Source organism: Pan troglodytes, chromosome 2 (assembly GCF_028858775.2).
Source record: "Pan troglodytes isolate AG18354 chromosome 2, NHGRI_mPanTro3-v2.0_pri, whole genome shotgun sequence".
NCBI lineage: Eukaryota > Metazoa > Chordata > Mammalia > Primates > Hominidae > Pan > Pan troglodytes.
The window spans coordinates 189,269,579-189,292,600 of NC_086015.1; the positions used below are offsets into that span (position 1 = coordinate 189,269,579).

The following is a 23,022-nucleotide window of genomic DNA, read 5'->3' on the forward strand; positions in this document are numbered from 1 at the left end:
TAAGAAAAATTAAAGAACTCTCAATAAATGGAAGGATAGATCATGCTCGTGGATTGGAAAGCTTAACATTATAAAGATATCAATTCTTCCCAAATTTATCTATAGGTTCGATGTAACCCCCAACAAAATCTTAGCATTACACAGAAGGGAGAATGAAGAAATTGCAATTATGCTTAACAACATGGATGAATCTCACAAATATGCTGAGCTAAAAGAAGCCAGACACAAAAGGGTACATGCCATGTAAGTCCATTTATATAAAGTTCAAAAAAAGACAAAACTAATCTATGGTGTTTGAAAGTCAGGAGGGAGGTTACTCTCGAGGGGGTGGTGCCTGTTAAGGGGGCACAGGAGTCTTCTTATAGTCTGATAAGTTCCGTTTTCTGATCTAAATGCTTATACCGTTTGTGAGAATTCATCGTGCAGCTGTACTCTTGTGATTTCTCTATGTTACTTCAATTAAATTTCTACTTTTTAAAAAAGCAGCCTGGTCCTCATCAAATAGCACCACAGAGTTAATACTAAGATATATCAAATTTTAGAAAATCTTTCTTCTGTGATGGTCTAGAAACAGTCTTCCAAAGAAACAACTCAGTTGTTTTAAAATAGAAAAAATAAACTGGTCCATTCAAGAGAAATAATAATTCCCTCTGCTGACAAAAGCTGTTTACTGCCCACAAGTACAGGCCTGTGGACTGTTCAAGGCGGCCACCCCATGCCCGTGCTAACGGTAAACTTCACTATTACAGCCCCAAGGATCAAGACGTAGGAAAACACTTTTGTTGAATGTTATGATGAGCAACAGTTCCATTCAAAAGCATTTTTTTTTTTTTTTTTAGAAAGACGAAACCCATCTTGTCTAATAAGGCTTTCTTTGGTGTTTCATAATCATCAAAGTTTCAATTTGCCACAGACTTTGTTGTGAATACATAAAACATTTATGTAGCTGCTGAGTGTTAAAGAAGTTGCCAATTAGTTACCCTGCGGTCTGAAGGGAAGAAGGACTAAGCCCATCCAGATTTCTCCTACTTCATACACAGGCTTTGACCGCCTTCCAGCAGTTGCCATCCTTCAGGTTCTGTTTTGGGGTTTTCCTTGTCCCTTCTTCAGTTTCATTTACCTTCATCTGGCCCAGACTCATCTTTCCCAAATCAGCTGTGCAGGCCTGACCTCCAGGTCACACTCAATTGTCATTATCCTCTTAGTTCACATGGAAAGTTGTGTCTCATGACAGAAGCTGACCAGAGCACTGACACGTGCTTCTGAATGGCGTGTCCATGAGGCTGCAGCTCAGGGGGCTGGCCTAGGTCTCCAGAGCCTCCCATTACACTTGAACAAATATGATGTGGAATGTACACAAATAGTAATGGCCATATACTGCTCAGGGTTCCAGAGCCATCATCCTGAAAGGAAGGCCTTCTCCTAAGTCTCCTGGCCACCAGCTTTGGGTCACTGCTCCTCTCTGTGACCACTGCCATCTCACTTCCTTTCCCTCTAGAGGAAGAATTACCTACTGGATAGTCCAAGAATGGGGGTGGGAGGGGAGAGAAGTCCGAGACACCTGCCCATACTATTAATATTCTATGGTTGTGGGAGTGAATAGAACACAGGGAAAGAAGGTAGAGGAAAAGATGATCAAGAAGAGGGACATGGAAAAATAACAAGGACACTGGCAAAACAGAACCGAAAAATCCACCAGGGAAGAGCAGGTATGACCTCTTTTTCCCTGATTTACCCTTAACTTGTCTGAGTACTCCACTGGCAAAGACCAGAGGGCTTTAAGTCACAGGAGGGAGTGTACCTTGTGCTTCTAACATAGTGCTGCCTACTCTTAGCTCTTGCCTTTTTTGACGAATTTTGAGACAAAGCTCAAATACCTAGTTAGCAGGAAAAAAGATGTAGATAGGGTAAGACTTATTTTTTAAGTTCTACAGTATTACCAGAGAGGGTCAGAAATATTTATTTTAGGACTGAGCAGATTAAAAACTCATTTCACACATAAAATCTATTATACCTCAATATTCTTTGTAATTGCTCTAACAGCACTAGTGAATGACTCTAATAGTAGATAATACTCTGTTCTGGGAAACAAGAAGGTTCACAAGGAGATAAGGTTAAGTGGACAGGTTCTGGCACTTAAAAAAGAATATCTGGAAAAGGAGATGTCTGGATTTCCAAACCAAATAAGAGGCATGCTCAAACTTGTTTAACATTGATCCTGCCTGGCAACAGTTTCCAAAAATAAAAATTGACAATGTTATCAAATTTAGTTAGGGGACACAAGTTCTTAAAGCAGAATTGGTGTAGGTATGGAAGAATATGCCGTTTTTCTTTAATATCTCACACAGCTAACCTGTGTAAGGATAAATTCTCAAATTTAATAGGTGAAAAATCATCCACAAATAGTAAAATCAACTATTGAGCAAGCTGTGCTAAAAACCGTTTAATGAGCCCCCCAAAAGCCCTCTCCTCAAACATGCACAAATGATCTCTGACCCAATTATCTCCATCTGTGTCACTCTGTTCTTTCACCACTGTTTTAAGGTCAACACAAATACATAAATGTGAGAAGTGAGAGAATCAACAATATTAGAGATTTCTAAGCCTAAGGGCAGCATTTCTGGATGCCGTTTGCATTTCTATATATTCTTTAAAAATGGACCCTAAAAAAGTCAGCGACTGGCCAAGACTTTAAAAAAGTCACTGTTACAGGGAAAATAAAAAAGCTAGGGAGACTGTTGCATATTAAAGAAGACAAATGAAGCATAAACATAAATCCAATGTGTGATTTTAAATTGAATCCTAGATCAAAACCATTATCAACATTGCTAAAAAGATATCTGGAGACAACTGGGGAATTCTAAATATTACTGAATAAAAATTAATTTTCTTAGGCTATGTAGGAGAATGTCAATCTGTGGAGATGCACACCAGAGTATTTGGGGTGAAATGTTATAATGCCTGAAACTTGCTTTCAAATGGTTAAGAAAAAACTATATATACACTGAGATGAAGCAAATGTAGCAATACGTTTTAAAAATAAATCAATAAAACAGCTATTATGTCCCATTTCCTCTGAGATATTTGGAGGAAAAAAAATCCTTTATCTTATAGTTGACTAACATGTCAAAAGTAGAAATGCTAAGAACTTCAAAACCATACGTCGACAAATGAAGAAAGTCACCCTTGGCCTGTTACTGAATTGGAAGGATAATACAGCCCTGGGAATCTAGCCTTACACAAGGATATATGCTGGTCATACCTAATGTCTACGCCAGTGGTTCTCAAACACATTTTGTTGGCTTTGGCCCACTTAGAAAGGACAAGGGAACACTCCAGAGATGGCAAAATAAAAACAGCCACTGCTGTTACTGTGACTACTGCCTGCTAATACTTCCATCAAACTGCCTGGGTAAAAAGATAGCAGTTACACAAATGCAAAATGATCGACAAAAATAACACCTATCAGTAACTATATTCATATTAATGCATCTATAACAGGAACTAAAATATATGCCCAAGTCAACCACAAACGATTCTTGAGAAAAAAATGGAGAATTTCCACTCCTTGTGAATTTATATGTAAAACAGATTTAGGACAATAGGTTGTCCAGAACAGCTGGACAACTCATTTGATTTCATCCCCAGGGTCCTCCAGAGAGTGCAAGGCAGCTATCACCAACCTGGGAAGGTTGGCAGAATTAAAGTTCTCTTTCTTATGGTTCTCCTTCATTTTCTTCCCTCATAAGCAGCTTGGGTTAGCCCTTTTTACCCCTAAATGCTGAGCAGGGCTGGGATCAGGACGAGAGGAAGCTGGAAATAGGTGGCCTATGCTTTCGCTGCTCTGAGCCTGGGGGCTCCAACTGTTCAGCCTAGTTTACCAGGCTAATAAAAAGGAACACGGGGCTGAAGACCTAAACTGTGTTGAAGTAAGTACACTGGCCTGGAAAATCCCCTGTGCCTTTATGTCTTAGGAACCAAGAATGGCAGCTGGACCTTAGTGTGGAATCAAGGCCCTCCATACGACTCACAGGGGACATGACAAACACCTGGTAAGCCAACAACTGGCTGGCCATACCACATGCCGGGGCTGAGATTTCAGGGCAGTCTCATTCTGCAAGAACAGCTGCATTTGTCCTGGGCAAAGTCCCACATGAAGAAAGTAAGGCTTGTGCTTTGTGCTTGTGCTTTGGGATAGGGTTTGCTATTAGCAGGTACAGGGAAAGAAGCTTCAGAACTGGCACAGCTGTATAGTATTCAGGACTTTAGATTAGCAATTAATCATGGTGGTGGAAGGGAGTTATGATGTTGATGACTCTGGGGTATTTTTGCTATTTGTCATATTTCTCGGCAAGAACCAAAGGACTGACTGTCACCTTGGTGGTATATTTCAGGGCTCCAGGGTCTCAGATCAACCATGAGATAGCAGAATTCATCAATGAACAGTTACAGAATAGAATCCCTTCCTATAAGGCCAATTATCATCTTCTGTACAATAAATAACGCAAGAGCCAAATTAGGGAGTGGTAAACCTAGTTCCTGGAACACTTGACTTCAGGAATCAGATTTCTCCCATGCAGTGGGAAAAAAAACTACAGTCAGCAGAAGAGAGGCTTCAGGAACTGGTGTGTGGACAAAACAAACAAACAAACAAACAAAAAAACACTCAATTCTTGCTGATTTAGACCTAGAAACTTGGGGTAATACAATCAGCTCAAAATAAAAGGCTTTGAATGTATTATCATGACATGGACTATGGGAAAGACATATCCAAAAAACAGGGTTAGGGTTACATTGGTATAGGAATAAGACCAACCTAAGATCCAGATTCAAGTTTTTGAAGTTTTGAAGGCCTTGCATGAAAATGGCTAGAAATACCAGGATGTAATAGCAGCCAATGAAATTAGAGCCAAGTCTTGCCACAGTGGGAAAGGAAGTGAGGGAAGGAGACACCTTTCTTGCTCATGAGAGTAGATGAGGTTGTATCAAGTGTCTGGAAATTCAAGAGCCAAGACCTTTTGGGGAAGATTTTTGAAACGCAAGCTGAGGAATTTTGTTGGTGAGTGCCATGTTAAAAAATGCTAGGCACCTTGCTTGAAAGACAGCATAGAGACTATCTCCAGAAAGCCCACTCTCAGTTCCTAAGTGTGGTGGCAGAAACACAATTATTAAGGACACTGGAAGATTACTCTAGAATTCTGAAAATGGAAATCCAAAGGCCTTGAATATAAAAGTTAGAAACTAAAGGGAAGAAAAGGAGCTTAGAAAAGACCTGAATCAACTTTGAAAATGTATAAATAGCATTAGTAGACAATGGTATCTGAAACATCTCTAAGAGGTTGCCTGCAAAGACAGTGGAATTTCTCCCAGAATACAGGAATTAAGAGTTATTGATAAAATTTTCCCCACCTGGGTTTCATTTTACCTCTTTTTGTTTGTTTTTTTTAGAGATAGGGTCTTGCTCTGTGACCCAGGCTAGAGAGCAATGGCGCAATCATAGCTCACTGTAGTCTCAACTTCTGGACTCAAGCGAGCTTCTTGCCTCAGCCTCCAGAGTAGGTGGGACCACCGGTACCTGCCACCACATGCAGCTACATTTTTTTTTTTTTTTTAAAGAGACGGGGTCTCACTATGTTGCCCAGGCTGGTCTCAATCTCCTGGCCTCATATGATCCTCTAGTCTCAGCCCCCCAAAGTGTTGGGATTACAGGCTTGAGCCGCTGCACCCAGCCTCAAACCTGGGTTTTAAAATAGATGACAGAACTGGTACCGAGAAGCAGTTAAGACCATGAGGCCATTCTCTGTAAGTCTCTCCTCCATTGCTTGTTTACCTCAGATAACCCTAAGTCTCTGCTATGCACTCGAGCTGACGATAGCAACACGGGTCTAGGTTGTGACACGTATCATGTACTGGGCTTGCAGAACATTGCTTTCTCTGGGGGAAATGCTGGCTGTATATAGAACTGGTGCTTTGAAGACAAGATCTTGCAGAGTTCTGGAGAGTCAAGTGTTTGTATAAGACCAGTGTTATGATATTTTATGCCCTTACTGCTCCCTGGAATGTGGGCTATATGAGATACAGGATAGATTCAACAATGGAGAAATCCAGCATATCAGCAATTCCAGCTTAGGGGACCCCCAGGTTGTAGCTTCTAGTAGACCCCAGAACAAAGCCCGTCTGGCTAGGGGTAAAAGCAGGGAAAGATGAAAATGGTGATTTTATACTTACAAAGGAATTTTAATTTCTTTGTGGGAAGGGGGAATGACTAGACAAGGAGGTTACACTTTACAGAAAAGGGCTTTAGTTGGGAGCATTCTCACACTGTTAAAAATCTCATTATTTGAACTATAAGGTTTATATTATCTAGTGGCTTCATATAACCTGGGGGAAGGGGAGGTGGTTTAAAGCTTTGCTTCTGCTAAGCATGGCTCAAGGATTGCAACATTCAGCAAACAATTGCCTCCCTCCCATCCCCCATTTCACATGGCCGCTTACAGCAATGGTAGCAGCTAGAGAGCAGAACCAGCACAGGGTATCTGGCAATCAAATCCCCAGATGAAATACAATTGGTTAGAAGACAAAAACTAAATTCTGCCCATGGAAGTCGGCTTGGGAGGTTACTGTCTAACATGTAATTGTAACCCACAGGTTGGACAGTACAACTCAGGTTGACCGGCCCAAGTGTGGGGGGCACTCCAAACTCCAGGGGGAGCTCAAGACTTGCCCTACCTCTTTACTCCTTCCAGAGAGAAGAAATGTGATCAAGTCTAAGATGACACCCAGGTCCTCAAGGACAGACAGGGGGAAAGATGGGGTGGGGCAATAGCTTTGGCTAGGAAGAGCAAATGTGGTCCTGAACACTGTCTACCTTTTCTGCTGCATGAGGCTGAAAGCTGCTCCCACTCTCCAAAGGCTGAGAAGGCCCAGGGAAGAGCTCAAGGCAATGGACCTGTTGCGGGCCTTTGGAGTAAAAGAGTCATCAAAGGTGACCTATGGGGCACTAGCAAGTTTGCAAGGGTAGAGAAGTTGGCAAGGCATGCCTTTGGTCATCAACTAGGAGGGCTGGCTTTTGGGATACTGGTCTTGTCCTTTCTTCACTTCTATCAGCGAATGATATGGGTGATTTGTAAAGATTTCTATTCTAACTCTGGCTAAAATACAAGGAAAGAAATTCTTTGTATTAATGCTTCGTCACTGCTCCTCCTCCCAAAAGAAGTGGTCACGGATGGGAGGAGAGCCCTCCGTCCACGGGTGTAAAGTACTAAATCAGCAATGTCCTGATTCATAGATGGTGACCTGTGGGTAAGAACGATTATCTATCACTGAATAGCTGCATCTTATTCTCGGGACAAAATTGCCTCTTGCAGACAGTAATTTCCAAACAGAAAACCTCTGTTATCAAATAAGGAAGAAAACTGAATGCCAATGGTAGTAGAGTGATTTTTTTTGACCCAGATGAACTAGTTTCAGATTTACTTCCTTTAAGTTCATATTCTTTCTACACTTCAGCATTTTTCTTGAAACAGCTTGGATTTGTACAGTTCCCTTTCTTCAAAGGACTCATTTAGCCTAACAATTTAGGATTGTTACTTTAGAACGCCAAAAATGGAAACCTAGATGCCTTCAATTTCAGCGTTAGAAATTAAAGGTCAGGAGACGAGAAAAGAATTAGACCAACTTCGATTGAAGTAGGGCTCAAGTATTAGCACATACGGGGCTCTTCCATTAAAAATATTTTATACAGGATGAATATTTCTAATTGCATAAGAGTGTCGCATCTCAGAACTTGTGGGATGTGGAGAAACCAAAGCATTTAACAGTCAAGTAACACGCCTTTGAGTACAGAACTGACTCCAGGAGAGTCAAGATAAAAACAAGAGGTTCTTCTGACTTCTAATGCACCGCCCCCTTTCGACTACCATAGGCTTCTTTTAGACCTACAGCCACAGAGCTGGCATGTTGGTTACTTTCATGCTTAAGAGACCAGCAGCATACAAATGTGAGGGACTGGCAGGATTACACCAAAGGAGGATTCTGAGCATTATTTGAATCAGTGTTTTACTACTTTCCTTGGGCAGCTTAGCTCTTCAAAGAATTTTAATACTCAACCTGTAGAAATATGATAGACAACTATAGGTTTTATTTTCAAGATTGAGAAAGAGGTCTAAGGAAACCCCTGTTCTCCCAACTCATTAGAGATGACAGGGCGGCTTCCTCTACTGTGACCTTACATCAACCACAGTGGATTTTATCATGAAGGGCTGCTCACACTGGATCACGCAATCAGGATAAGGGGAAACAGGACATTTTTCCTGAAAGGAAAAAAAATTGCAAAACTAAACCTTAAGCTTTAACATCCCTTCTATAATTTACTCCCAACTTACATAATTCTCATCTACACTGGCACTAAAGTGAAATGTTAACAGTACTTGAAATAGGATTTAAGCACTGTGGAAAATCTTATCTTTAATTTCAAATTGAAAATTCATCCTTAAAATCTGACAGGAGAAAATCCAAACCCTAGGGAAATGAGTTTCTTCCCCCAGAACCATTCCCTTCTATCTATAGCCCCACTTCTCCTAAAAGCAGAAACTCAGCAAGTACGTCAAGGGTGCCTAAACTGTGACTTGCTCTCTAGCACATGCAGTCTTACTGGGAAACATAGCATTAGCTGCTCAAAGTCTAAATGCAGCCTAGCAACACTTGGCTAGTGTATGTGTTTAAAAGAGGAAACAGAAAATGAGAAATAGCCCTAACTAGCTTTTGTTCTATTTATCTAGAAGGTCATCCCAAGGACTCAGAACTCTGGGTTTGAGACCCTTTACAGTGTTACTTCCCCACCAGCTGGAGGCTGGGGCAGCTGGGATGGGAAGGGCATGTGGTAGGGAATGCGGTGGTGTGCGGGCTGTATGCACCAGGTGTCCACAGTGTGCAGAGCAGGCGCTGTGGCTGAGGCGGGACATAAACACGTGACAGGGCTCCTCTGCTTCTGCAGACACTTGGAGCCTAAGAAATGTGATTTGTTTCCTGTTTCAATAGGCATAAAAATGGGGAAGCAGGGACTATGATTATTAGTTGTCAAAATACTAAATACCTCCCCAAACCCTATGCTGTTTCCACCTTCTTCCGCAAGAAATAAAATTCCACGGCTGCTGGGGAAGAAAAAAAATGAAGAGGGAGTTGAGGAGAAGCAGAAATTTTCTGAGTCGAGATATCCCTCAGCACAGCAAAGTTATCCCCCCTCAATTATTCTCTATTAAAATTCAGATGAGGAAACTAGGGGTAGGCTCCAGGATCCGGCCTTTACTGTGGGTGACCATGTGAAAGAGACATCCCCCCCCCTCTTCTATTCTACCTTTTCTATGGGAAAAGTATAAAAGACCCTCATTAAGTGCTCTTGCAGGCCATTACGAAGCATTTCCAGGCACTCAGCTGAAAGTGTTTATGTAAGCGAAGTCCTTTTCAGCCCCTCTGGAGAAACACAGATATCAGCAACCTCCTACACAGCTGATATCTAGGGTTACCTCCTGAGAGGTTTCAAACTCTCTCACAAAAGGACAATCTGCCCAGGCCTGTTCTTTTTTTTAATAGGGAAGGGAAGGCATGCTTGCAAGGCCAACTTACAGCAAGGGAAAAAAAATCCTTGAGGCAAAACACAAGTGCAAACGGCCTTATTAAGGTTGTGAGGATGAAGAGTAGGAACTAAGAAGAGCTCTTTAAAATCCTGAGGAAGTTGCTCTGGATCATTACTATTACGTTTTGTTTTGCCTTTTAACTGATTGTCCTTTTTATGCTCATCATACATCCCTGGGCTATCCCACAGAGCACACTGGACGTGTGTCTGTGAGCTGCCAGTGAGCTACCAGGTAAGATGTTGGAGGATGCTTAAGTGTGGAAGCAGCTAGGTGTGGTGGCTCGAACCTGTAATGCCAGCTATGTGGGAGGACTGCTTGAGGCCAGGAGTTTCAGACCAGTCTGGGCAACACAGCAAGACCACCCCCAGCACATCCGCTTGGCCAATCCATCAATCAATCAATCAAGGGTGGATGCTATTTTGAGGCACATGCACCCTTAAAACCTGGCCTAGTTTTGGCATGATGAGGCTACTTTGGTTTGGGGGTTGCTCAGAGGCTGGGTTTTTCTGGTACTTCCAAGGATGTTCATTTTGGGAGGCAATGCATTTGATTAGTGTCCAGTGGAAGGGTTTACAGCCATAGTGAGGTTCCCCCATTGCTCAGTACCAGAGTTTGAGTACGGTCGTTTAAAAAATACTTATCTGACCACAGTGGAAAATTAAACAGGAGTGAAGGCAAAGGAGTAGAGAAACTACAACTTTGTCTCCCCCTGTGTTAAAATTGTAAGCCTAAGCAAGAAGTGTCTGTGTCGTGGCAGGCAAACACCTGGGCTATTCAGGCCTGGAGTAGAGGGGAGGTCAGAGAAGAGCAGGCAGGAATCCTCAATGGGGAGCTAAAGCCACAACCCCACGGGAAGGAGATAAAAGGGTTTAACAGCCTCAGATCAAGTCTCAACACCTCCCTCTCCAGGGGAAGCTAAACCACCCTCTCCTCTTATTATCACGCCCTTTAGACAGCTACAGTCTAAAATGAGAGACAAAGAAAGGGGAATGGGCTTCACTGGCTTTGTGGGTCAGCGGCAGCTCTTCCCCAGAATCCCAGGCCATCAGCCCGGCAGTTTAAGGGTTAAAGTGAGCACTTAAAAGAAAACTCAAACCCCATTAAGCCCAGGCTTGGAGAACAGGGAGCAGCAGGGAAGCCAAAGGAAACTAATTTTGGAGGCTCTCCAAGCTGCCAATCACAAGCATATTTCTAACAGTCCTAGTGTTGTTTGAGTTGGTTGTTTTTCCACGGGCTGCACAATGGGGTCTGGTTATTCATTGAAAAAGTCTGCAAGTGAGCCCCGCCCTCCATTCACAACCAATTTGGAATGCTCCATTCAGGCAAGAGGGGGAATCTGCAGCTCTGCTAGCTGGGGCAGACCTAATAGTGCTCAGCGCCCAGCTGTCGCCGCAGGGACGCTTGCTCGCTCAGTACGCTGTGTTTATGTAAGAAATTCAGACACGGCAGGGGATCTTGCCTGCTGTGCACCCTTCCTAGGATTCAAATGGCCAAGACCCTTGTGGAAATCTGCAAGGGTGTGCAAAAGTCCGCTAGAAGTAAGGTCAGAAAGTGCCCTCTGGCAAAACGGGAAAGGCAAAAGACAATCATGTGCCCCTCGGTTCAGAATCTGGCTGTAGCTACCAGCTGAGAGAAACAGACTTCAGTGGTATTTCTCCTGCCCCAGGGTGAGCTGGTTTGCATTAGGGCACAACTCTCTCTGGAAGCCTGCCTCTCCAGACCTTCCTTCCCATTCACTGCTGGTAGCTACATCGGGAGCCACCTGGCTTCCTCCCCAGGGGAGGAGGGCTCTGGAGACACTACCAGATTTTCTGGCTGCAGAGGAGGGGACAAGCTACCTATTAAGACAATTTCAGTTCCTTTTTTGGCTTTGGATCCAGCCTGAAGAGTTCAGAATACCCTCCTGAATGCTCATGAGACATCAAAAGGGAAGAATGTGGAGATCTAAGGTTGGAGGGTGAAATCTACGCCGAGACTTCGCAAAGTACAAGGCAAAAAAAACTGGTTTCGCTTCTTAGATATTTTTTCCAAATCTTCAATAATCACCCCGAGGGACTGGTTTCGTTTCTTAGATATTTTTTCCAAACCTTCAATAATCACCCTGAGGGAAAGCGGATGGAGCCGGTCTGACAACCAGACTTTATTTCAAGGAAAAGCATACTTCTTTATGAAAAGCAAATCCAGGAGATAAATTTTAGCTCATGGTTGTTTCCTTTTTTTTCATCACATATTTGGCTATTTTCAAATGTCTTATGTATGCTTCTTCTCACTGCCTGCCCTCATGTCCCCTCCAGCGAACTCAGTGCCACTGGAAGCATTTCTCTGAAGTCCTTCTGACCACAGAATCCCCATTCCATGCCTCGGCTGTTCAGACCAGCCTCAAACTCCTGGCCTTTTAATAACTAGATCTTATCCTGCTCCCTGGAATCTTGCACTCTCTGCTTCAATTTTCCCCTAGATGCTTCTTTCTTTTTAAACAAGGGAGCCCCCTTTATTTTCTATGCAGAGTCCTCTTATGGGGAATTCTTTTCCCTTTAACATCTGAGTTGCTAACCCACTGTCATTTGCCTGCCAGGCCCAAAGGTGTACTTACATTATGGTTATAATTTATACATACACACTGTAACTAGTGCCGGCACATACTAGGGGCCTGGTATCTTGCCACTCCTTTAAGCCAAACCTAGAGGGATAGGACAATGATAGAAACTGACGACCAAAGCCTCTGTTAAATGAGCTTGATGAGTTCACAAAATGAATTTTTAAAAAAGCAACCTAATCCGGTAATGGCATCAGCATGCCTGGCACTTGTCCAAGAGCCGGGAGCTGCAACATGACAAGCCTCTGAGCTCCTTGGATTCCAAGTGGAGAAGCACTGTGTGCCAGGGCACAGATGGGGCCCAAGCTGCCTCAAGGGCAGCCGTATGCCCGAGAGGGGGCTGTCAGCCTCTGAGGCTGGATGTACTTTACCACCACTAAAACCCAAGAAATGTGTGGAGGGAACAGTTTCTCGGCGGAGAATCACACACCCCACCCCACCACCAAGAAACATTTTTTTCTAGGTCTGAAATTAAAACAATGATACTACTAGATGGTAGAAATGGGAGACAGTACACATTTTCGGCTTCATTATGCTACCCATGCCTTACTCCTGTAAAACTGAAGAATGCTGAAAGAGGAGGGGATAAATGGTAATTTCTTCATGGATGCCAGGATTTTGTTACTTCTGGCACCTACACAAGTGATCTTGACACAGATGTAACTCCCCGTCCCAAATCTTTCTCACCAAATACAAAGGACTGGTAAGCCTACTGGGTTTTGTTAGATGACTAACAGCGCAGAGACACAGAAGGGTAAGAGAAAAATTCAGTTTTAAATAAGCCTAACTGAATTAAAGGTAGACGAAAGCAGATTTTGTAAAACAGATGGCTCCTTTAAGTAAATGCGTACTGTAGGTCTTGGGTCCTTCAGAATACTGAGTCTAAGAATCTTTGAGGCTATCAAAACAGGAAGGATTTCACATCATTTAGCACCCTCCCAGCAGTAAGGTACTGGGCTAACTAACAAACACTTTGAAAGTAACACTGTAAAATCTGGAGTCAAAGAATCTCTCCTCCATGTTTTCCTCACGCTTTAGTCAGCATTCTTTTCTACCTTCAGAACTACTGATTCCTGAAAAGTATAAACCAATGGCCTTGTTTTCCCTCAAACCTCTTATTTTTAAAGTGCCCACTGTTTTCTTTCTTACCTTGCCAAACAAAAAGACTTTAGGATGATCCTTTTGAATAGAGGTGGCCCAAGCAAGAAAACATGGTGTTTTGCTACACCACACCTAGGACCAAAGACCAAAATGATGTACCCTCTCCAAAGGAAAGGCACTGCCTCTACTGTACTAAACTCACACATTAATAAAGAAATCCAGCTGAATAATCTCATGGTGAAACAGGATTAAGATCAATGTGTTTTAGGCTCAAGGGCTGTCATAACAGTTAATCCTATTTCCCCAGCCGTCTATTGCAATGTATTTATGAAAAGTCGATTTTATCAGTTAATTAGCTGGTCCTTAGGAAATTACTTGTACTTCCTCCAGTTGTTCCATTCTCTTTGAAATACAGATCTAAAAAGAACACTTCAAGGGGAAAATGGGGTCATTTGGATCTTAAAACAATTCTCTAGGCTGTATTTGGTATGGAGGCCATGATTTTGAAATAAGATTTTTATCATGCTCTCTACTCAGCATAAAATATCTTAGTTATTCAAGATGCTAACAGGTATATATTTACAATATCATAACTGAAATTAATAAGTGAGATTAAAAATCAGACCCAAAATGTATATTTAAAAAACTGCTATTTATATATGCTAAAATCTAGTAACACACTCTTTAAGTACCCAGTCAGTTCAGAAAAATGAATGGAACACATCACCTTACCCCGACTTTGAAACACTCTTGAGTTCCAATCTTATCCATGGCATAGTTAGTTCTATGAAAATGTGTAGTAAATATGTACATACATCTATGCACTGACCCAGATTCCCTGGTTTAGCAGCTCTATGTGTTAAGGTACACATTTAGCTACATACACACTTACATAGATATATACACATGCACAAACACTTTTTCATATATAGGAAATATGTACACAGTTTTATCTGTATACACATGAAAGGTGTCTTCTAGGAAACATGGCAGTTTTTTTTGTTTTTGTTTTTTAGAGATAGGGTCTTGCTCTGGTACCTAGGCTGGGGTACAGTGGTGTGATCACTACTCGCTTGAACTGTAACCTCGAACTCCTAGGCTCAAGAGATCCTCCCGACTTGGCCACCTAAAGCACTGAGGTTACAGGTGTGAACCTAAATATGTCAGTTTTTTATAATTTTTTTTCTTTTATAATTACTCTCTGTCTTCCAAATCCTAGATGGAAAAACTCAAAGCATGAAGGCATTGAGTAACTTTCTCAGGATCATAGAAGGAAAAGAAGTGAGTGCCGAATTGGACAGCCAGAGGTCTCCCAGATGCTTTCCTGAACACCATCTCTAGGTATCTGAAATAATGGAGACCCTGAATACACTTGAATATGCCACTACTCCCTGGCTCTGCAGCTTTGTGAGAACTTCTTTAAGAATATTATTTTATACATCTTCCTCTTACTTCACCTAAACCTTCCCATCTGCCCCCACTACTGGTCAGTCTCTCCAGCTATTTGGGAATAGCTATGAAAGGAGGGGGCTGGGCAAGCTTGTCTCTACAAGGGACATCCAACTCAAGCAATCTGAGATCTTCAGAGTTACTTCTTAGGACCAAGGGACAATGAGGTCCACTGGTAGAATCCCTATGATCTATAGATTTCTATTCCCTTGAATTTGACCTTTCAGAGTCTCCATGCTTTACTGATATCTATATGTGTGAGGTAGAGGTGAAATCTGTACAGCTAGAAGTAAGCTGGGCATTTCTATAAGATATAAAAGCAATGGTTTCATTCACTCAAATCAGACTTAAGGATGTATCCCTATGGGCAGGAAACCCAATTCTAAGAAACTTACAAAATATAATCTCTTTAGAAGTTGAACTTTTAGTGTTTAGAGAAAAAAAAAAAGCCATAATCTTTAAAACTGACATTCCAAAATAAAAATATTACCTACATTTCTTAGTATTTCTCTTTCTTTCATGTATACAATAAATTTACACATATACAATGGAAAATTATCAAATCATTATTAATAGGAAAGTGTATTACCAGTGGCCACTGGTAAGAACATTTGTTACAGGCCGGGCACAGTTGCTCACGCCTGTAATTCCAGCACTCTGGGAGGCTAAGGTGGGCGGATCACCTGAGGTCAGGAGTTCAAGACCAGCCTGGCAAACATGGTGAAGCCCCATCTCTACTAAAAATACAAAAATTAGCCAGGCGTGGTGGCAGGTGCCTGTAATCCCAGCTACTCGGGAGGCTTAGGCAGGAGAATTGTTCGAACCCGGGAGGTGGACATCCCAGTAAGTGGGCCGAGATTGCGCCATTGCACTCTGGCCTTGGTGACAAGAGCAAAACTCTCTCTCAAAAAAAAAAAAAAAAAAAAAAAAAGGTTTGCTTTCCCCTGGCAAATCTAAGTTTGGCTTATATTCATTGGTTAAGTGAGTCAAACCAACTTATAAGGTTTCATTAAATTTGAATGAGTTTTTTTCCCTCCCCTGAAAAAAATCACGAGCTCTTCCAGAAAATGACTGGAGTGAAGCTGGTCCTGAACTCGAGGCTGTGGAAAGTGCTCATGGAAAAGTAAGTGCATGCAGCCGGCTGTGGGCTCTGCCAGCTCCTCCTCATGCTTCTGGCTGTCGGTCTGAACTGCAGGCAAACAAACTTGCTTTTGCAAGAATGAATGGCTCAAAGATGTACCACCCACATTTGTGTTCTTGCCTTGCTTCTTAGGCAAGTTATTCTGTTTGAATCTATCCCTTCTTGAAGCTCTACCTCAAGAAATAAAGTCAGAGGGAAAGAATCATTAGAAGACCTTTTCTAGGCTAGTCAACCATCTCTTTTATCCTTAAAAGACAGAAAGGCTCAAACTTAGGCAGTTAAAACAAAAAGTAAGCAAAGTAAAAAAAACATCATACTTGGTAAGCAGAAACATCTCCCAAATTACCTCCACTTGAGGTATGGAATTTTAATTAAAGAACTTAGCACATTCTATTTGCTGAGCAGAAATTATTTCTAAAGAGCCAAAACACATTTATTGATTTCTTCACTTTAGCCTATTCCCACAGATAAATATCTCTCCAAATATAAATCCTGCTTGCTGACAAAGAACATACCCTTGCTTCAGCACATGCAATCAATTTGAATGCAGCCATCTCATCTCCCTTTTAACTCTTTTGGGTTACAGAGAAACAAACAAAAGTGTCATAAAAGCATTTCAAAGAACCTCTGCCAAGAAAGCCACCTCCCAAACAGACTGCAGTTTATGCTGCTCTGAGCAAGAACTGGAAAGGCTGGGCCAAACTGTCAACACAGAACAAAGTTGGATTACAAACCCTGTCTTTCATCTTGCAAACACACACACACACACACACACACACACACACACACACACACACACACACACACTTGGGTTATCTTTATTTAGTCTTTCAGTGGCAAGCTTCCCAATCACTTGAAAGCAATCAAAGGGCAATAATTAACATGCATTTACTCTCCCATAGAACACATCCACAGCAAGCTGTGACAAAGCTAAGGTAACCATGCATGTGTGTGTTACAGTTTATTCCCTTTTACAGTTTCATGGCATTGTGCCTTGGACATGAGGCCTATCATTAAGGAATGTTTAGCTGCTACCTCTGCTCTTACATTTAAAAGATTTGGAATACCCAACTTTTTACTTAGAGAGAGACCTAAGATACTCTCTCTCCAGTGGCATTTTTACACACATACACCCACCTACCCAGAGATAAAACAAAGCTGGGAAGAATCTGTTGGTCCAAAATGAGAAATTGAGTCCTTGCATGGCTCAGGTGCTTGCTATTATAAACTATGACTAAGAGACATGAATTTCTCTATGATGCAACTCTCAAGAGAGGCAGCATTTTCTCCAGGCCTCTCTTAAACCTGCTCATTCGCCAGTGACTAATGCTCTCTAGAGCAGCCCTGTGCTGCTCAAATTTCATCAGCCAGCTTTGTCCTTCATAACTCCGCCTAGACCATAAAAGCTCCCAAACCTGTTGAGGACAGCCCCAAAAGATCAGTGCAAAGTAACCATGCCCCTGCCAGTGTTGAAAGCCATCTTTTGAGCTTCCCACTGCATTTTCTCTCTAGTAATGAGCACTTAGTGGCCATTTTAAGAAAAAGTTTCTCTTCTCTGAAGAGAAAAGCCACAGCAACTACATGAAAAGTAAGAGTAAATCAGGCCACTCTGTGACCACCCCTTGTCAGCTTAGGGGTAGAGACAAAATTGACAGCAAGTTGGATGAAGCCAAAGTTAACTGGAGTTTTCCATTAACTATTTTCTGCACCTTTAAGAAAAAGAGAAATATCAGGTTCATGATTCACATCAAGGACTTAATTTATAAAACAAACCCCAAAAAAGCCATAAAACAATGTGTGATTAATAGATGCTTGGCCTAACACCAAATATATTTTGTCAGTTAATTTATAATTTTGAGCTTAAAGCTTTGCAATATTCTTTTTTTTTTTTTTTTGAGATGGAGTCTTGCTCTGTTGCCCAGGCTGGAGCTGTAGTGCAGTGATGCGATCTCAGCTCACTGCAACCTCTGCCTTCTGGATTTAAGTGATTCTCCTGCCTCAGCCTCCTGAGTAGCTTGGAGTACAGGCGCCCACCACCACACCTGGCTAATTTTTGTATTTTTAGTAGAGACAGGGTTTCACCATGTTGGCCAGGCTGGTCTTGAATGCCTGACCTCAAGTGATCCGCCTGCCTCAGCCTCCCAAAGCCCTGGGATTATAGGTGTGAGCCACTGTGCCCAGTCAGCTTTACAATATTCTTAAAGTAAAAAGAAATTTAGGATAAAATTATGTTCAGTAAATCTTACCTGCAATACAGTAGAAATACTTTAGAAATAATTTTATTAAGAAATAAAAGTTTTCAGGGTTAATTCTGAATTATTAGAAGAAACTAAATGCATACTACTGTCTAAATCTGGCCATAGCTGAAAAAAGCATATTCTAGACATGGATGATCTAAGACCAAACAATTTCAGAACAAATGTGCCATCACCAGAAAGGTACTTACAGTTATCAGACTGAAAATCTGGGACAAACTGTTCATCATCAGGAACTTGTGCTGGAAAATAGATTTTTATTTTAGACCTTTAAGTTTTATTAAAAAGCACAGTAAAATGTTTTATATGGAAAATAGGACATCCATGAAACTTGCCTTCAGCTAACCAAGCCTCTTGAAGTTGACTGAGATCCTGAAACAGCTCTGAAATTGAAAAAGAAGACCCCAGAATGAGGATATTTCTTTTGCTAGGGAGAAGACAGGGAAGAATCTACACGCTACTGTCACTGGGAGCAGGGAAGCCACAACATAGTCAGGGAAAGCTTTACTACCTTCAGAATCGTGAGCCAGATCTGTGTCCAAAAACTTCCTCTTTCTGTCAATCACAGGCCGCCCTCTACATTCCTCAGATCGAGATTTCTGAAAGAGGCCAACAGAAAGTGAAGGCTCAAGTGTAGTAAAGAGGTCCACAGGGGGAAGACTCATATTGGAGAGGGAGGACAAAACAAACCAAAAGCCACATAAACTTACCCCTGGGACCATAAAAGGGACTTGCTGATCATAAAACCCATCCATGGTGCTTTCAGCGTCTCTAATACCACTTTGAGAGGTTTCAGCATTGAGTAATTTCTGGGGGAAAAGGGATCCTCCTGTAATATGAATTTGGGAGATTTTAACTAAGAGGGGGGAAAAAAGATATGAAACAATTTTAGACTGCCTTTTTTTTTAGGGCCTGTGCAAAATTATTACCCTTCTGTGAAGTACTTAAAACCTACTCAAGGTGCAAGCTTTACAGACCAATGCCGGGCTTGATTAATGGTATCAGAGGTACACGATGTACTCCGTGCCAAATCCATTTACCCAGTCATCATTTTTTCTTTCTTATTTAAATCATTAAAATTACAGATTTGCTACTGTCTGTCCTCTACCAAAACAAAAATAAATAAAATAAAATAAAATAAAAGGGTGATTTCAAGATTCTCTCATATACTCCAGGGCATTTGTAGTAGGTTTTTTAAAAAAGAGATAATTTAATTTTTGACAGTACAGTGTCAGGAAGCAGAGAAACTGGGTTTAAGTATTCCAAATTATTGGCAATTAAAGATCTGACATACATGGTGTTTCTAAAAGCATTTTGTAGGTCACTGTTAAAACACTATATACAGTTCCTGGAATAAATTGATCAGAGGTATACTTATCCTCACACACAACTCTTTATTTAAAAGAGGACTAAACAGATGTAGCATCTGTAATGTCACAAATATCTCCCTGGTTACTTACAGAGATATTTGTGACATCTCCAACTTCTAAAAGAATAAAATGTCTATGAAAAGTAATGGATTAAAAAAACTAATTCCATTGCATGTGGTACAATGCATCTCTACCAAAGGTCTTTTAAAACTTAGGCTGTTTCTTATAGCGGAATCATTTTTTTCTAGACATACCCCCCCCCACCCCCAGATGAAACTCATTTCAGGACTGGTAAGTGTTGAGTCTGGGGAAAAAGGGTGGGGTTAGAAGGGAGAAAACTTCTCCTAACGTGAGTGGAATAAAGTAACAATTTTAGGGAGGTACCATCTTCCTAAACACTTTTATTCTCCAAATAAAAACACCGTTAAGTCAACAAAAGGTGGAAAAACATTAATTTCACTCACTCCAGCTCTAAACAATTCAAAATGCTTAAAGGTCAACTTCTTTTGTGTAACATATACACAATTTTAAACAGGAAACTTTTCCCCCGGTGAGCAATTCCATCCAATTTGTTTTTCACACTGTGTGTAGCATATCAAATTTTTCATAAGTGGGCAGGATACAAGGACACCCTTCACAGCCAGCATCCTCCGCAGCACTTTGGCCCAAGGAATCAGATATTTTCAAAGTCAAAGGAAAGAGAGGAGCAAAATAGCACACAGTTCATAACTTCCTAGAAAAACACTCGCGCCAGCCTGCCTGCGTGCCCCGTCCAAACACCACAAGAAATGTTCAGAATAACGCCTCTCTCAAATGCCACCAAACCGTATACAAAATCTGAGAAACCTCAGCAGTGAGTTGAGGGGCATGAAAGAGAGTGCTCTGTCGCTTAGGAAAATCTGTCAGATGAAATGATGGCCTTAGACATTTTGTGAATGTGTTAGGAGGAAGGGGACAACCAGTAGAAGACGGGAGGGGGAGATATTTTTCAGTCTCATGATGAAATACTTCACCCGGAAGAGCAAAAAAAAAATTCTAAAAAATTAAAAGAAATAAACTGCCATAAACGAACGGAAAAGAGGCATTCCAGGGTTAGAAAAATTGTATTCCAAGTATAATTTTTTTAAAAGCCTGAAGGAAAGGCTCGAGTTCATCCAGGAGTTTAAACCACTTCCTTTGCCCCCCCACCACCCGCGCCCCGGGCGCCCCCAGGAAAACTTTAGCACAGCGCAGCGGCGCGATCCAGGCCCCTCCCCTGTGGCGCGCAGCGGGCCCGGTTTTATGAATGGGAGAGCGAGCCGCGGCCGCCACATCAGGTAGAGGCTGTAACTGGATCTCTAGCGCTGGGCCCCATTCACAAAACAAGACACACTTCCACCCAATTCTCAGCCTTCCCCATTCATGAAAACTCCTTCGGCTGCGCCCCCGCCCCCATTTCCAACGCACGCCCAGCCTCCGACGCAGGCCCCTCACCCCAGCGTTTTAGGAAGAAAGCTCAATGCTTCATTCACAAAAAGGGAAGAAAAAAAAAAAAAGCCGCAGGGAGCAGCGAGCCAACGAAAGAAACCCGCTTCATTCATAAAGTCACCCACATTCATAAAAACGAGGTGCGGCGCCCGGCGCTACCAACCGCTTCCAATCCCCCCACCCCCAACATCTCTCCCTGGCACCCCCTCCTCGACCAGGAGTTCGGTTCCCCCCCCGAGTTTTCTCCACCCTCTGAAAATGCGGCCGGAACCCTAATCCGCTGCGAGGCTCCAGCATCTTTCGGTGCTGTCCCCTCCACACCCGTGTTATCCCCACCATCCCCAGGCCGCTGTTCCGGTGCGCCCCGATTTTCTCGAGTCGCCGCACAGCCCGACGCCCTCAGCCTGCTGGGTGGGAGCAGGGCGACTGGATGTCCACTTTCCACCACCTGAAACTTGCAAGGCCTGCGTAAGTTCCTGGTCGACCCCCGCCCCCGCAGGCTGCACTTGCCTGTGTCATTTACCCCCTCCCAGTGCTCTGGGGGGCAGCGCCTCTCAGACATTCCCCTCAAACTGCTTCCCGCCCCCTCCTCCCAACTGCGGAGCTCCGCCAAGCGTCTCTTCTCGCGAGCCTCCAAGTCCCCTCGGGGCTCTCGAATCTCCAGAGACTGAAAGCCTCGCAACTCCGCGATCCCCCATCCACTCGGGAGCCCCCGCACTCGCGCTCGGCGCGCCTCCCCCACGACGTGTGGAAAGCCGCTCTCCCCGCGCTCCGGAACCGTTAGCCGCACCCGCCCGACGCCTCCCAGGAACCAAACCGGACCGGGCCGCGGGGGGAGGGGGCGGTCAACCCGGGGGGGGTCACCCCAGCTACTGCACCCCGACTTTGAAGATTCTGAATCAGCCCGTGAACTCTAGCCGGCTGGGCCTGTCGGACCAGTGGCCGGACGCCCCTTCCGATCTCCCCCCTGCCCCCGCAAAGCCCCCTCACCTGAGGCGGCCGCTCTCCTCCCCTTGCAGCGGCCCCGGCGGCGCAGGCGCGCTCACGCACGCGCGCACCGGGCCTGGGCGCCTGGGCGAAAGGCTGGGCCGAACCGCTCCGAAGACGGTGAACCGCTCCGCGCACCAGCGGCTGGACTCTGCGCCGCAGCTGCCAACCAGGCTGGAGCGCTGGCCCGGCCCCCCGCGGCTCGCTGCTCCGCCCGCCGCCATTGGCCCGCGGCCCTAGCCCAGCCTTGTTCCCATTGGCCAGAGGCCGTTCCCGCGGCTGTCCATCACCTCTTGTTTACCCTGTCTGCGGGCAAATCCAACCAAGCCGCCCCATCAACTCCGGCCCCCATTGGCCAGCAGTGCATCTCTCTCCACCCCCTCAGGGGTCTGTTTTACATAATTTATGCACCGGGGGCCATTGGCCAATCAGCACAGGCTTGTTTATATAATGAATGTAAGGACGTTTTTCATTCATAAAAAACGCGACCTGAGGGGGAAGCTTAGCTGAGTCAGTGAAGTACTTAAAGGGGCCGAGGCCAGGAGGAGCCGCCGTTACTTCCCTTCTCGCCGCTGTCCCGACTTTTCACCGAGGCACGACTCTTCCCCCTTACCCACTCACCCCCACTTCTCCATCCAGCAAAGCCCCGACCAGAATTGGGTCTCTTGGCGCCAGACGTTCGCAGCTGCAGCACCAAGCAAAGTTATCATTTTAGAATTCAGGGGAGAGGAATTCATCATTCCACACAAACTCGCTGACCGACCTGGGCGTTTAGCCCACAGAAACACAGAAAACGGAAACCGAGCCCTCTAATCTTAGTTACCTTTAAGAGAGGCCTTAATTTCTTTTAACCAGGTTTCCAGTGGGAAGAATAAGCAGCATCTGCTTTTAAAATCTCAGCTCTCAAACAGATTTTAGTTACTATTTTGTACTGGCAAGGCCTAAGGCCCAACCAAATCCCGTTTTCTCTTTAACTGCGGCTCGTAACCTCCGCCAGAGTGGGTTCCGTAGTCGAGGTGAG

At 43.5% G+C, this 23,022-nt stretch overlaps 1 protein-coding gene across 2 annotated transcripts in view; it reads right to left on the bottom strand.

Moving 5' to 3' along the window:
* The window catches only part of ETV5 (ETS variant transcription factor 5), a 63,376-nt gene extending 41,145 nt beyond the window's left edge, over window positions 1-22,231 (bottom strand). Inside the window, exons 1-5 of one of the 2 annotated variants that reach the window (XM_001152492.7) lie at window positions 22,005-22,231; window positions 18,888-19,006; window positions 18,689-18,776; window positions 18,513-18,560; window positions 18,369-18,419 (exon numbers count right to left, since the gene is read on the bottom strand). In XM_001152492.7, the coding sequence (XP_001152492.1) occupies window positions 18,369-18,419; window positions 18,513-18,560; window positions 18,689-18,776; window positions 18,888-18,932 (232 nt within the window). In that variant the 5' untranslated portion in view covers window positions 18,933-19,006; window positions 22,005-22,231. Of the gene's footprint in view, window positions 1-18,368; window positions 18,420-18,512; window positions 18,561-18,688; window positions 18,777-18,887; window positions 19,007-21,524; window positions 21,738-22,004 lie in introns of those variants that run through there. The other variant, XM_063807410.1, reaches the window with a different exon arrangement.
* Window positions 22,232-23,022: the final 791 nt, after the last annotated feature.